The following is a 14,649-nucleotide window of genomic DNA, read 5'->3' on the forward strand; positions in this document are numbered from 1 at the left end:
ATAATACTTGAATTAATTGCTTGGCACTAAACAGAGAAACTTCAAACTTTGTATTTGTCACCTAATGCAGTGGAAGCATGGATGAGTGTGTGTGTGTGTGTGTGTGCTCGTGTGAAAGAGAGAGAGATAGGGGAGGGAGGGAGAGAGAGAGGTACAGACAGACAGACTGAGAAAGAGAGAACACTATAACTAAAAGTGATGTATTGGAAAAGAAAGGATCTTTTGCTCCATAGCTGGGTTCATAACACACTTGTTTAAAGTGGGTTTACAGACGCTCAGTGCTAAATGTGCATTTCTAAGCTATTTCCTGTTGTATCTCTATAAAAATATTTTTGAGGCCAGGTGTCGTGGTTCATGACTGTAATCTCAGCGCTTTGGGAGGCCGAGGCGGGTGGATCACCTGAGGTCAGTAGCTCGAGATCATCCTGGCCAACATGGTGAAACCCCATCTCTACTAAAAATACAAAAATTAACTGGGTGTGGTGGCGGGCACCTGTAATCTCAGCTACCTGGGAGGCTGAGGCAGGAGAATCACTTGAACTCGGGAGGCAGAGGTTGCAGTGAGCCGAGATTGTGCCATTGCACTCTAGCCTGGGCGACAAGAGCAAAACTCGATGTCAAGCAAACAAACAAAAAAATATGTTTGAGGCTGGGCGCAGTGGCTCACACCTGTAATCCCAACTTTGGGAGGCCAAGGTGGGCAGATCACCTGACGTCAGGAGTTCAAGACCAGCCTGGGCAACACGGTCAAACCCCGTCGCTACTAAAAATACAAAAATTAGCCAGGCATGGTGGCATGAGCCTGTAGTCTCAGGTACTCGGGAGGCTGAGGCAGGAGAATCGCTTGAACCTGGGAGGCAGAGGTTGCAGTGAGCCGAGATCACACCACTGCACTCCAGCCTGCGTGACAGAGCAAGACTTCATCTCAAAACAACAACAACAACAACAAAACGTGTTTGAAAACAAATCTCAGGTTTAAAATTCATGATGACAAAATAAAATGCAAATACACCTTTGTAAACTGACAGATATACATTCTCTCAGGAGGCAATATAAGGTGATGTCTGAGAGCACAGCAAAAATGAACATGAACCATAGACTTCCTGCTAGTGGAATCATGGAGAAACTGGTATTCTGTATAGTGATAATAGAAGGTGTGACTGCCTCTTTAGATTGCAACCTGACAATGTCTTTTAAAACTAAGCATGCACAGACCTGGTGACCATCCCAGGAAACCTGTGCCATCAAAATAAATTTCCACATGGGAAGGCAGATACACAAGTGTATTCATTGCAGACCAGTTAGCTGCAGCCAAGCGCTAGGAACAAAGTGAATTCTCATTGATAGAAAAGAGCTAAATTCATCATAGCATGTATTTAGATGATGTAGAATATCACCGTTAAAAGAAGCTACCATTAATGATGAGAGCCTGTAGTCCTAGCTACTTGGGAGGCTGGGGTGGGAAGATCTCTTGAGCGCAGGAGTTCAAGGTTGCAGTGAGATACAATTGTGCCACTTTACTCCAGCCTGGGTGACACAGAGAAACCCTGTCTCTTAAACAAAACAAAACAAAACAAAAGGAGCTATATAAGTAAATTGGGAAGCATTTCCATGAGGTATTTTTTCAGTCAAATAAACAGGATGTAAAAGAGTAGCTACGATTCCATTTTAGTAAAATGACAAAATAACCTGATATCTGCATATAATATTTGAATGCACATACATGTAGAAAAATAACTGTGGAGAAAAATACAGCAAGATACAATTCAAGGATATACCTGTGATCTATATAGCAAGGGTACTGGACATAGATAAGGGAGGACAAGGGATTGGAGGAAAACAACTCAAAAGTAAAAGATAAAAGCATTGCACTAAAAGGTTAAAGCACACATACACGTATACTTATTGTTATAAAAATCATGCATAGTGAAGGCTTATGTTTAAGCGAATAATCTAAAATTTTTCTGTACTTAAATAGCCAGAATGGAATCCACAATTAGTAGAAGGAAAGAAATAATAAAGATCAGAGTAGAAGTAAATGAAATTGAGACAAAAAAATACAGAAGATCAATGAAATGAAAAGTTGGTTTTTTGAAAAGATAAATAAAATTGACAAACCTTTAGCTGGACTAAGAATAAATGAGAGAAGACCCAGATAAATAAAATCAGAAATGAAAAAGAAGACACAATAACTGAGACCACAGAAATACAAAGAATCATTAGAGACTACTATGAAGAACTATATGCCAAGAAATTGGAAAACCTAGAAAAAATGGATAAATTCCTGGATACATACAACCTACCAAGATTGAACCATGAAGAAATAGAAAACTTCAACAAAGCAATAACTAGTAATGAGATAGAAGCCATAATAAGTCTCCCATTAGAAAAAAAAAAAAAAAAAAGCCCAAGATCTGATGGCCTCACTGCTGAATTCTACCAAACATTTAAAGACAAATTAATACCAATCCTACTGAAACTCTTCAAAGAGACTGAAGAGGAGGGAGTACTTCCAAATTTATCCTATGACGCCGGCATTACCCTGATACCAAAACCAGACAAAAACGCAACAAAAAAAGAAAACCACAGGTCAATATTTCTGATGAACATAGATGTAAAAACTCTCAACAAAATACTAGCAAACTGAATTCAACAGCACCTTAAAATGATTGTTCACCATGATCAAGTGTGATTCATCTCAAGGATGCAAGGATGTTTCAACACACACAAACCAATAAATGTGACACATCACATTAACAGAATCAAGAAGAAAAAACCTGATTATTTCAATAGATGCTGAAAAAGCATTCAATAAAATTCAACATCTCCTTATGACAAAAACCTTTAACAAACTGGGTATAGAATCAATGTGCCTCAAAATAATAAAGGCCTTATTATGACAAACCCACAGCTATCACCATATTGAATGGGAAAAAATTGAAAGAATTCAGTTGAATAACTGAATTCCTCTAAGATCTGGAACAAGAAAAAGATGCCCATTTTAACCACTTTTATTCAACATAATACTGGAAGTCCTGGCGAGAGCAACTAGGCAAGAGAAAAAAAAATAAAGGGCATTCAAATAGAAAATGAAGAAGTCAAACTAGTCTTGTTCACAGATTACATGATCTTACACTAAGAAAAACTTAAAGACTCCACCAAAAAAAAAAAAAAACCATTAAAACTAATAAACAAATTTGGTAAAGTTGCAGGATATGAAATCAACATACAAAAATTAGTAGCATTTATATACACCAACAGTGAACAATCGGAAAAAAAAAAATCAAGAAAGCAATCCTATTTACAATGGTTACAAAGAAAGATTATAAAATACCTGAGAATCAACCAAAGAAGTGAAAAGTCTATACAAGGAAAACTGTAAAACACTGATGATAGAAACTGAAAAGGACACAAAAAAATTGAAAGCTATTCTGTGTTCACGGATTGGAAGAATTAATATCACTAAAATGGCAATACTACCCAAAGCAATTTACAGATTCAATGCAATCCCCATCAAAATGCCAATCCCATTCACAGAAATGAATCCTAAAACTTATATGGAACCACAAAAGACCCCAAATAGCCAAAGCAATCCTGAGCAAAATGAACAAAGCTGGAGGCATCACACTGCCTGACTTCAAATTATACTACAGAGCTATAACAACCAAATCAGCACGGTATTGGCATAAAAACAGATACACAGACCAATGGAACTCATTTTTGACAAAGGTGCTAAGAACATACACTGAGGAATAGACAGTCTTTTCAATAAATGGTGCTGGGAAAACTGGATATTCATATGCTGAAGAATGAAATTAGACCCCTATCTCTTGCCATAAACAAAAATTAAATCAAAATGAATTAAAGACTTAAATTTAAGACCTCAAAATATGAAACTTCTAAAAGTAAACATTGGGGAAAATCTCCAGGACATTGGACTGGACAAAGATATTTTGTGTAAGACCTCAAAAGCACAAGCAACCAAAGCAAAAATAGACAAATGATATCAAGCTCAAAAGCTTCTGCACAGCAAAGGAAACAATCAATAAGATGAGGCTGGGTGTGGTGGCTCACGCCTGTAATCCCAGCACTTTGGGAGGCCAAGGCAGGCAGATTACTTGAGGCCAGGAGTTCAAGACCAGCCTGGCCAACATGATTAAACCACATCTCTACTAAAAATACAAAAATTAGCCAGGTGTGGTGGCACACACCTGTAATCCCAGCTACTTGGGAGGCTGAGGCAGGAGAACTGCTTGAGTCCAGGAGGCAGAGGTTGCAGTGAGCTGAGATCACGCCACTGTACTCCAGCCTGGGTGACAGAGCAAGATTCTGTCTCAAAAAAAAAAATAATAATAATAATAAGTGAAGAGACAACCCACAGAATGGGAGAAAATATCTGCAAACTACCCATCTGACAAGGGATAAATAATGAGAATATATAAGAAGCTCAACAATTCAATAGCAAAAAGAAATCCAATTTTAAAATGGGCAAAAGCTTGGAATAGACATTTCTCAAAAGAAGACATACAAATGGACAATAGGTGTATGAAAAAAATGCTCAGCATCACTAATCATCAGAGAAATGCAAATCAAAACCACAACGAGACATCATCTCACCCCAGTTAAAATGGCTGTTATCAAAAAGGGAATAACACATGCTGGTGAGGATGTGGAGAAAGGGGAACCCTTGTACACAGTCAGTGAGAATGTAAATTAGTACAACCATTATGGAAAGCAGTATGGTTCCTCAAAAAAACTAAAAATAGAACCACCATATAATCCAGCAATTCAACTGCTGGGTACATATTTAAAAGAAAAAAAATCAATATATCAAAGAAATACCTGCACTCCCATGTTTATTGCAGCATTATTCACAATAAATGGACAATAAATAGACAAAACGTAGAATCAACCTAAGTGCCCAGTAATAGATGAATGGATAAAGAAAATGTGATATAAATACACAATGAAATATTATTCAGCTGTAAAAAGAATGAAATTCTGTCATCTGCAGCAACCTGGAGAGGACACTCAGTTAAATAAGCCAGGCACAGAAAGACAAATATCGCACATTCTCACTGTTATATGGGAGTAAAAAAGTGGATCTCATAAAGATCTCATGAAGACTGATGGTTACTAGAGGACACAAAGGGTAGGGGTCTGGGAGGGATAAAGAGAATTGATTAATGAGTACAAATATACAATTTGATAGAAGAAATAAGATCTGGTTGTTTGATAGATCAGTAGGATGACTATTGTTTACAACAATCTTTGTATATTTCCAAACAGCTAGAAAAGAATAATTCAAATGTTTCTAGCATTAAAAAAAGACAAATATTTAAGGTAATGAATATCCTAATTATACTGACTTGATCTTTACAAATTATATGAATGTATTAAATTATCACATGTACCCTGAAAATATGTACATCTATTGTGTGTTAATAAAAACATAAAATTATTTTAAAATAGAGCAGACACAATGGCTCATGCCTGAAATCCCAATGCTTTGGGAGGCCAAGACAGGAGCATCACTTAAGGCCAGGAATCTGAGACCAGCCTGGGCAACGTGGTGAAACCCCCGTCTCTACAAAAGAATTAAAAAATTGGCTGGGCATAGTGGCACACATCTGTAGTCTCAGTTACTTGGGAGACTGAGGCAAGAGGATCACTTAAGCCCAGGAGTTCAAGGCTGCAGTGAGCTATGATCATGCCACTGCACTTTGGCCTGGGTAACAGAGTGAGACCCCATGTCTACAGAAAAAAAAAAAAAAAATTATAAAAATTAGCCAGAATTAAAAAAAAAAAAGGAACAAAATCGGCCTTAAATACTTGGGAATTTTCTAATTATTCTTTGGATGCAAATGTCAATCTATAGGTAACCTTTACATAATAAGGTTATGTTATATAACCTATATCAAGCAAAACCTGTATCTCAATCAAGTATGCACTTGTGTATAAGTAACACAGGTCCGAATTTGCCTTCAGGAACACCGTGAGTCAACACGAACTGGAAAGTTAGGAGACTTGCCCTGCCTCATCCAGTAAGTGTTTGGGTGGCCTTGAGCAAGTGACCAATCTTAAATTTAGGCCTTCCACACCTGTAAATCGAGGGGTATGGCCCACAAGGTCTGGCCCTAACATACTGTGAGTTCTTCCTGGTTTTTTTTTTTTTTTTTTTTGAGATGGAGTCTCGCTGTGTCTCCCAGGCTGGAGTGCAGTGGCGCGATCTCGGTTCACTGCAACCTCCTCCTCCCGGGTTCAAGCGATTCTTCTGCCTCAGCCTCCCGAGTAGCTGGGACTACAGGCGTGTGCCACCACGCCCAGCTAGTTTTTGTATTTTTAGTAGAGACAGGGTTTCACTGTGTTAGCCAGGATGGTCTCGATCTCCTGACCTCGTGATCCACCCACCTCAGCCTCCCAAAGTGCTGGGATTACAGGCGTGAACCACCGCGCCCGGCCTCTTCCTGATTTTCTTAACTTGAAAGGTCCCAGCAGTATTTGTCAATTTAAACACAATTAAACATAAACAGAGTTCACAGAACTCTGTGCTGAGTTTCAGAAACAAGTACATTCCAGAGAAAACAGCCCTTTGCTGGTTTTTGTTTTTTTTCCTGACATGACTACTAAACCCCAGAACCCATCATACCTTTAGGAATAGGTTGGGAATGTTTTGCTCCTGGGTCCAATTTGAAGTCCAAATATAAGGTTGGTGTGCGAGTGTAAACCTTGGACTGAAAAGGAAAAGGAAACCATCAGTGTTTTTCTTCTAAGAATAAGGTTCTTCTTTCCTTCGGCAGGCCCTTCTGTAATAGGCCTGGGCCTGGATCCATTATATTTATAGTTTCTCCTAGGGAAGTGTTAAAGCTGAGGTGGGCTGCTAAAACAGCCCCTCTTAATGGTCTTGGTCTGGAAGTTAGCCCTCCTAGCTTTACAATGTGGTTGACAAGTTAATTTCAGGATGACAGCTGTCTCCCTACAGCCAGTTCTCAAATACAGTCCAATAGTAACATTTTACTGGCCAATAGTGGCTCCAACTTTCCCACCTCCAGTCTTCCACTTGATATGGTAGGTTATCCCACAACCAAATGTATGTTTCTTCCCCATGTCTCAAGAAAGCCATTTCCATTTTGAAATTTTAAAATGTGACCTGTACATATTTTTTATTTTTTCTTACTCGGCCCTCTGGCTAACAAAAATGGTCTGACACTGCTCGCTTGAAAAAGCCACAACTCCAAATGTAAGAAAGGAAAGCTTCTGCAGGATTTTCCATTGTAAACAGTAACTTTTATTCCATCAAGAGTTAAGCAGAGTTTCTAATTTAATATAATATCATCCTGAATCATTGGCATAGACTAAAATTCAAGGGATTAGAACTGTTGCTACAAACTTTATGATGTCTCATTGTTTATCACAAAGCTCCAGTGGTTCTAGTCTACTTTTTAAACTTAAAATGCACATGAAAATGAAAAAGCACATAATCTTAAGCTTGACAGGGATGTGTAGTAACTGGAATTTTCATACACTGACGGTGGGACTATAACTTGGTATAAACACTTTGGGAAGCTGCTTGGCCATGTGTAGTACAGATGAATATATGCATAATCTATGACCCAATATTCCAACTCATAGGTGTATACCTAACAGTCACCTAAAGACAGGCACAAGTACCTTAACAGTGACAGAACTGATAATAGCCCCAAACTGGAAATAGCCCAAATGTCTTTAATAATAGAATGGATAAATGAAATGTAATATACAGTGGAATACTATACACCAAGGACAATGAATGAACTCAACTACATGCAATAACTCAGGTGAATTTCACAGGCATAATATTGAGCAAATGAAGACAGACACAGAAGATCATACACCATATGATTCCATTTCTACAAAGTTCAAAACAAGCCAAAATTAATTTATGGTGTCAGAAGTCAGGAAGTTAGTTACCTTGGGAAGGTTAGTAACTAAAAAAGGATTTTAAAGGGGCTTCTGGGGGCTGGTAATGTTCTGTTTCTTAACCTGGCTGCTGCTTTTATGAGTGTGTTTACTTGGTAAACATTCTTTGAGCTGTATACTTGATCTGTGTACTTCTCTGTGTATACGTTACATGTTAATTAAAAGATTACATTCATTAAATACATGCATTTTTAGACAAAAAGAATCTGGAGCCCAGAATTATTTACTCTCTTTGATAAAGGCATAATTTTGTGGAGAATAATGATGCAAGTTCCAAGAGGACATGAACATTTCTGCCTTTGTTACCACTGAATTCTCAGGGCCAACCCACTACGTCCGTCAAATACTAGGTGTTTAATAAATATTTATCAAATGGTGTTTCATAATGGAAAACTCCATGTATAGTAATACAGTTACTGACAGTAGACACATGTAATATGAAGGTATATATGAAGTACAGTACACACACACACACATATATATATACTGTCAATAATTGTATTACTATTCTATATACTGTCAATAACCATATTACTATACATGGGATTTAACATACATATATATATGGGGTATTCATCAACATCTTTACCTACATGTAGCAAAATGCATCTCTTCAGGACAGGTGAATCTGGTATGGTCAAAATATATGTCTGTACATTAAATTTTGAAATAAAGAATCGTGAATAATGTTGACTGTCAAAAGATTTTTTTCCTTTCCTCTGAATGTCTCCTATTGAAGCTTCGGGGTTTAAAATGGTCTGGTAGAGTTTTGCATGGCTTAGAAGGTCAAGCTGTATTAATACAACTTCAAAGACTAGAAAAGCAAATTCCCCTGTGCGTACGTGAATGAAACCAGAAAGACCTGTGACATCAAGTGCAACCTGAGGCCAAGGATTCACAATCAATCAGAAGAGCTTGAAACACACATAAAAGAAGGGCAGCACACAAGGGACACAGGATCTGATTCTCTAGGATCATTAGGTGTATAAGGCACCATCTGGAAAGGGGCTGGTTTTGTCTGATGAGGACTTCTAAAATTACCTCGAAAAAGATCAAGGGTAAACTTCATACAATATTGAATGACTCCTCTGTTCAGGCAATATTTCGCTGTCCTTCAGATAAAGATCACTGTTTGGTTTAAGCATCTTTCTCAACCTCTGCCGCAGTGGCAGATAAAGTATCCCTTCCAACAGAGAAGAAATTCATCACAAAAAGGTTCTTGCTTTAATTTTTGCTAGCACTCTCCCAGAATGTGGCCATAAAAATAATCTTGATCTGGAAGTCAGGAGTCTTTTATGCTGTATTGCCTTTTCTTTGCTTTGCTTTCTTTTCTTTTCTTCTCTCTCTCTCTTTCTCTCTCTCTCTCTCTCTCTTCCTTCTTTCCTTTCTTTCTTTTTTAAATTTTCTTGTAGAGATGGGGTTTCGCCATGCTGCCCAGGCTGGTTTCAGACTCCTGGGCTCAAGCCATCTACCCGCCTCGGCCTCCCAACGTGTTGGGATTATAGGTGTGAGCCACCATGCCCAACCAGAGGTATTGCTTTTTCTGCTGACCAATGAAACACTTTTCTTCTTCTGGGTTAATTCGCTCATCTGAAAATTTTGCGAGGGTACTTGCTGTTGTTTAAGTCTATTTCTGGTTCTGAAATTCTGATTCAGAAAAGTAATGTTTTCCTCCACACTCTAATTTTTAAAATTCCCTTCCAATTTCTCAGACTAGAGCTAAAGAGAAGTGAGAATGTGGCTGGGGTGAGGGAAGGCAACTAGAGCTGTGGAGAGTTGGTGGGAAAGCTCTGGTTAACTTGCTGTATTCTTGCCCTCAACTTCAATCATCAGTCTGCCCTCCTGGCTGGCTGTTTTTCCTTCTTCCTGTCTCTTGCTTCTCAACCTAATCCATATTGTTCAAAAAATAGTAGCTACCTCTTTAAGTCTGCAACTACACAGGCACAAGCACACATGCAGGTGTATTCACACTCATACAGAACGTTCTATGTTCATTTATGTATTCATCTCAAAAATTTTAAACAGAAACCAATGAGAGACTTTAATAAAGCCACAAAATATATTCTGTTGTCTCACAGTGTGAAAAAGTCTAAGAGGAAATTTTTAATTCATTTTGCAGATGTTTTTTACAACATCTTTAACCTAAAACAGAATTCCAATTCTAGTATTCTTTTCCTATTGGGAATTGGATCATTGAGGGTGTCAATATAACATATGTCTTGAATAATAAACTACCCCAAAGCCTCCAAAACTGAATGTATATTATTCTATTTAAAATAATCTATAATGAGACAAAACTCAATTTGGAAGATGTTCCTATAAGTGTATGTGTAGGTGTATGTATGTATACATATACATATATATTTTTTGAAAAGTATGTAAGCTTTATTATTTGATTTTGATCATCCAGGGTAACTCTATGGAAATAGCTAATGTAAGTTATATTCATTTAACTCAAAGGTGATAATGCCGGCTGGGCGCGGTGGCTCACGCCTGTAATCCCAGCACTTTGGGAGGCCGAGGCAGGCGGATCATGAGGTCAGGAGATCGAGACCATCTTGGCTAACACGGTGAAACCCCGTCTCTACTAAAAATACAAAAAAAAAAAAAAAATTAGCCAGGCATGGTGGCGGGCACCTATAGAAGGCTGAGGCAGGAAAATGGCGTGAACCCGGGAGGCGAAGCTTGCAGTGAGCCGAGATCCTGCCACTGCACTCCAGCCTGGGTGACTGAGCGAGACTCTGTCTCAAAAAAAAAAAAAAAAAAAAGGTGATAATGTCAATTTCAAATGTACCTTGAACAAACCTGGATTCCGTCTTTCCATTACACACACTGCTGATTTTCAACCATAAAGAAATCTTCCTATTAGGCACATTGTTTCCTGTGTTGTTTTTATTTTTATGTATAGTATTAAACTATTAATAGAATCTCAAAATAGAACGATAATTTAATTAAATCTTTTTTTTTGTTAAAACTTAGCTATCCATGAATCTATTTCCACAAGAGTCAAATTGGTCCATAAGAAACTAAAAGAAAATATTCCCCTATAAATCTGTTGCAGCATGCACAGAACTAATGCACTCAAATTCTATCAGTGAATTTGTTGTGTTTTGTTTTTCCTTTTTTTCTGTTTCAGTTCTGATTAATAATGCCTGCAGAGGCACTAAAATCCAAAGCTCTTCCCCCTTCTTCTTTCTTTCTATTTCACAATCCTGTGTTGAAAGTATTTAGGAAACTTTCCTTTAAAGTTTTAGCCTATATTTCAAAAGCCTAATGGCTTAAAATATTATGGTTCAAATATTATGCAGGGAATATTTCTAGAAGGTAAGTAATTCAATTCTTCATAAGAGGTTAAGGGTAAATTTTGGCTAACCTACAACAGGGCTGCTACCAAATCCAGGAAAGCCTTGTCTCTCTTTCCCTATAAATATGTCAGAACCAAACCCATAATGAGTCTCAGACACCACTCCAATAATGACCACAAAACAACCAAGACAAAACATGGTCTATAAAACCACTTCCTCCCAAACTCCAACTACCTTCATCTTACATCCTTCAAAGACTTCCCATTTACCCTGGCTTTTGGTAGGATACCCTTGTCAAGCTGGCTTCCTTCCTCTGCTTTTATTCATATATATGATCTCAATTAGGAAATGAAATCACTTCCACATGGAAGCTATGTGGCTTAAAAACATCACCCCCCAAAAAAGAATGCAGCATGCTATGCTGCTATGTTATGAGTGTGGCAAAAGAAGTATCTTGAATTTTGCCACTGCTCCTTTGACAGATAACTGCTGCCCATTGATTCCCAAATGCTGCTGTTTTTACCGCCATCTTAGACCTTCCCTAAAAGCAAGTGGCAGCAATGTAGTGTCATGTGTCAGACCTGTAATAAATGCATTCACAATTCTTTGGGGGAGCTATTCAAAAGCTCTGTATGATTTAGTTATTTTTCAGGAAATGCACTCCAATTGTCAATCTTACTATAATATGTTGCTTATGGAAATTACTCTAAGTAACCATATTAATGAGTGCCAATCTCCAATATCCTATAAGAGAAAGAAACAGTGTTTCTACTTGTTCCTAGACACGCATCCCAATTTTGGACAACTCCCCTAATGTTGGACATTGTGTTTTATGGGGTTTTTGTGTGTCATTGTTAACTTTTGACGAATCTCTTTGCACATAAATCTTTCATTACATTTCTATTTTTTTCCTTCATAGTGAAATTATAGGTGTAAAGGTTAAGACATTGTGGCCAAAAGCAAATTGTTCAACATAATCATCTGGTTAAACAGCAATGTTGCTGAAAATGTCTACTGCTAGTCACTGCTTTTCCTAGTCTTGGTAATTTTGCTACACCACAGGGCAGTCTTTCAACTCTTTATGTGCTCTGAATAGTTTTTTTCCCATCCGGTCTCCTACTGTTAGAAAGTTAACATATTCCAACTGATCTCCTATGGTCACACATTTGTTTCCTTGTCACAAACACAGAATGGAAAAATTAATTGCTGAAAAAAGGTAAAAGTTAAAAGATAACCCCCCTGAAAACCTTTGGAAAATGGACAAAAAGTAAGGAAACAAGCTTAACCTGAAGAAAAAAGTTTAAAGGCACCACCTCCACAGTACAAATACCATTATCTCAACAACCCACATCTAGCAGCATTTGTTCTTGCCCAAATCATCATCTGATCACTTGTTATACTAATTAACTTGCTTTCATCCAAATTGGTTTTGTCAAATCACTTGGTAACTACCTTTAAAAAGTGCCCATCTCATCAAAATGTTGATCATCTTATTTTTTTTCATTGTGGTTCATTTAAAAAGCAGAAATTGGTATCTCCTTACCCTTTAAATTTGACTATTAGTTTGGGTGATAATTATTATTAATTTAAAAATAATAGTAACTGTTAATATAAAAATAGCAATAAGTAAATATGTTGAGGGCTTAGTATGTACCAGGCACTATTTTAGGGGCATTGTATGTATTAATTAAGACCACTTCCATTTCTCTTTTAGTAAACTATCTGCTCATTAACCTATTTAACTTTTCATTCACTTATCAATTAATTTCCTCATTCAAAAAATATTCTTTGAGAATCTATAATGCATAGTCATATATATTGCTGAATAACAGTTCTGCACAACCCTTGTGAAGTATTGCTTTCTAGTGAAAAAGATAATTTAGCAAATTAAATATAAAACTTTAAAATGTGGTACTTTCTAGAAAAGAAATAAATGGAATGCAGAGAGAAAATAAAATGAGGAGAGTAAGGGAAGTCCTCACTAGGGAGATTACGTTAAAATGGAGACTTGAATAAGAAGAGTTGAGGGTAAGAGATTTCTGGGCAGAAAAAAGAGAACAGCATGTGTGAAGGCCATGAATCCACAAAGAGCTTAAAGTATTCAGAAACTGAGAGGAGAGCAACATGGCAGACACAAAGTGGTTGCTGGAGAGAATGACATTAGAAAGTTAGGAAAGATTCGATCAGACATAGACCATAGTATGGCATTTCGGATTTCTTTAAAATACAATGAGAACACACTGAAGAACAACCAGATCCAATTTTCATCTTAAAGAGATGTCTTAAGCTACTATATCAAGAACTGAAAGGGAGTAAGAATAGAGGAGAGGAGACTCCTGAAGAGGATGCAGGAGTGGGCCAGAAAGGGATGGGAGAGAAACAGGTAGATTGGAAATAATATATTTGGAGATAGAAAGGTTTTGCTGAGGGACTGGACGCAGTGGGTATAAGGATGACCACCATGTTTCTGCTTTGAGCAATGAGTGACAGTTCTATTTATTAAGATGGAGAAGACTGGAAGAGAAACAAATTGCTTGTTTGCTGTCAAGACAGGTGAGGGTGGGGAGAACAAGACTTCAGCTTTTGCTGTTTTAAATTTGATGTGCCTGGGCACCATGCAAATGGAGATGTCAAGTTGGTAGTTGCAGATATGACTCTACATAGAGCTCAAAGGGGAGGCTTGTACTGTGAACATAAATGTGGAATTGTCAGACTATACATGGTATCTAAATCCATGAAATAAATAAGCTCACTTAGGCAGATGCTCAATGAGAGAGAAGACTCAGGACTGAGATCCAGGGAACTCAAGCGTTTAAGGGTCTGGCCAAGAAAACAGTGTCACCTGGAGAAAGGAAACTGAGAAGGAGCGAAGAGCAACCAGAGACACGAGAATGTATCATCTCAGAAGCCAAAGAAAGAGAGGCTGTGGAGAAAGACAAAGCAATCAAGCCATGGAGAGGAAGAGCTAACATGAAGAAGGAACCAAAGAAAGAAAAGAAAAGAAGAAGAAGATGATGAAGATGAAGAAGAAGAAGACGAAGACGACGAAGAAGAAGAAGCAGCAGCAGCAGCAGCAGCAGGAGGAGGAGGAGGAGGAGAAGGAGAAGGAGAAGGAAGAAAGAAGAAAGAGGAGGAGGAAGACAAAGGAGAAAGAAGGAGGAGGAGGAAGGAGAAAGGAGGAGGAGGAGGAAGGAGAAGGAGGAAGAGGAGGAAGGAGAAAGAAGGAGGAGGAGGAAGATGAAGGAGAAAGAAGGAGGAAGATGAAGGAGAAAGAAGAAGGAGGAGGAAGAGGAAGGAGAAAGGAGGAGGAGGAGGAAGAGGAAGGAGAGAGAAGGAGGAGGAGGAAGGAGAGAGAAGGAGGAGGAGGAGGAAGGAGAGAGGAGGA

At 38.0% G+C, this 14,649-nt stretch overlaps 1 protein-coding gene across 2 annotated transcripts in view; it reads right to left on the reverse strand.

Annotated features, from left to right (window-relative positions):
- The window catches only part of PIR (pirin (iron-binding nuclear protein)), a 118,714-nt gene that overhangs the window by 34,656 nt on the left and 69,409 nt on the right, over window positions 1–14,649 (reverse strand). For both annotated transcript variants that reach the window (XM_011957886.1, XM_011957887.1), the window contains exon 6: window positions 6,650–6,734. In XM_011957886.1, the coding sequence (XP_011813276.1) occupies window positions 6,650–6,734 (85 nt within the window). The remainder of the gene's footprint in view (window positions 1–6,649; window positions 6,735–14,649) is intronic.

The sequence above is a fragment of the Colobus angolensis genome, unplaced genomic scaffold, assembly GCF_000951035.1.
Source record: "Colobus angolensis palliatus isolate OR3802 unplaced genomic scaffold, Cang.pa_1.0 Scaffold450, whole genome shotgun sequence".
Lineage (NCBI taxonomy): Eukaryota > Metazoa > Chordata > Mammalia > Primates > Cercopithecidae > Colobus > Colobus angolensis.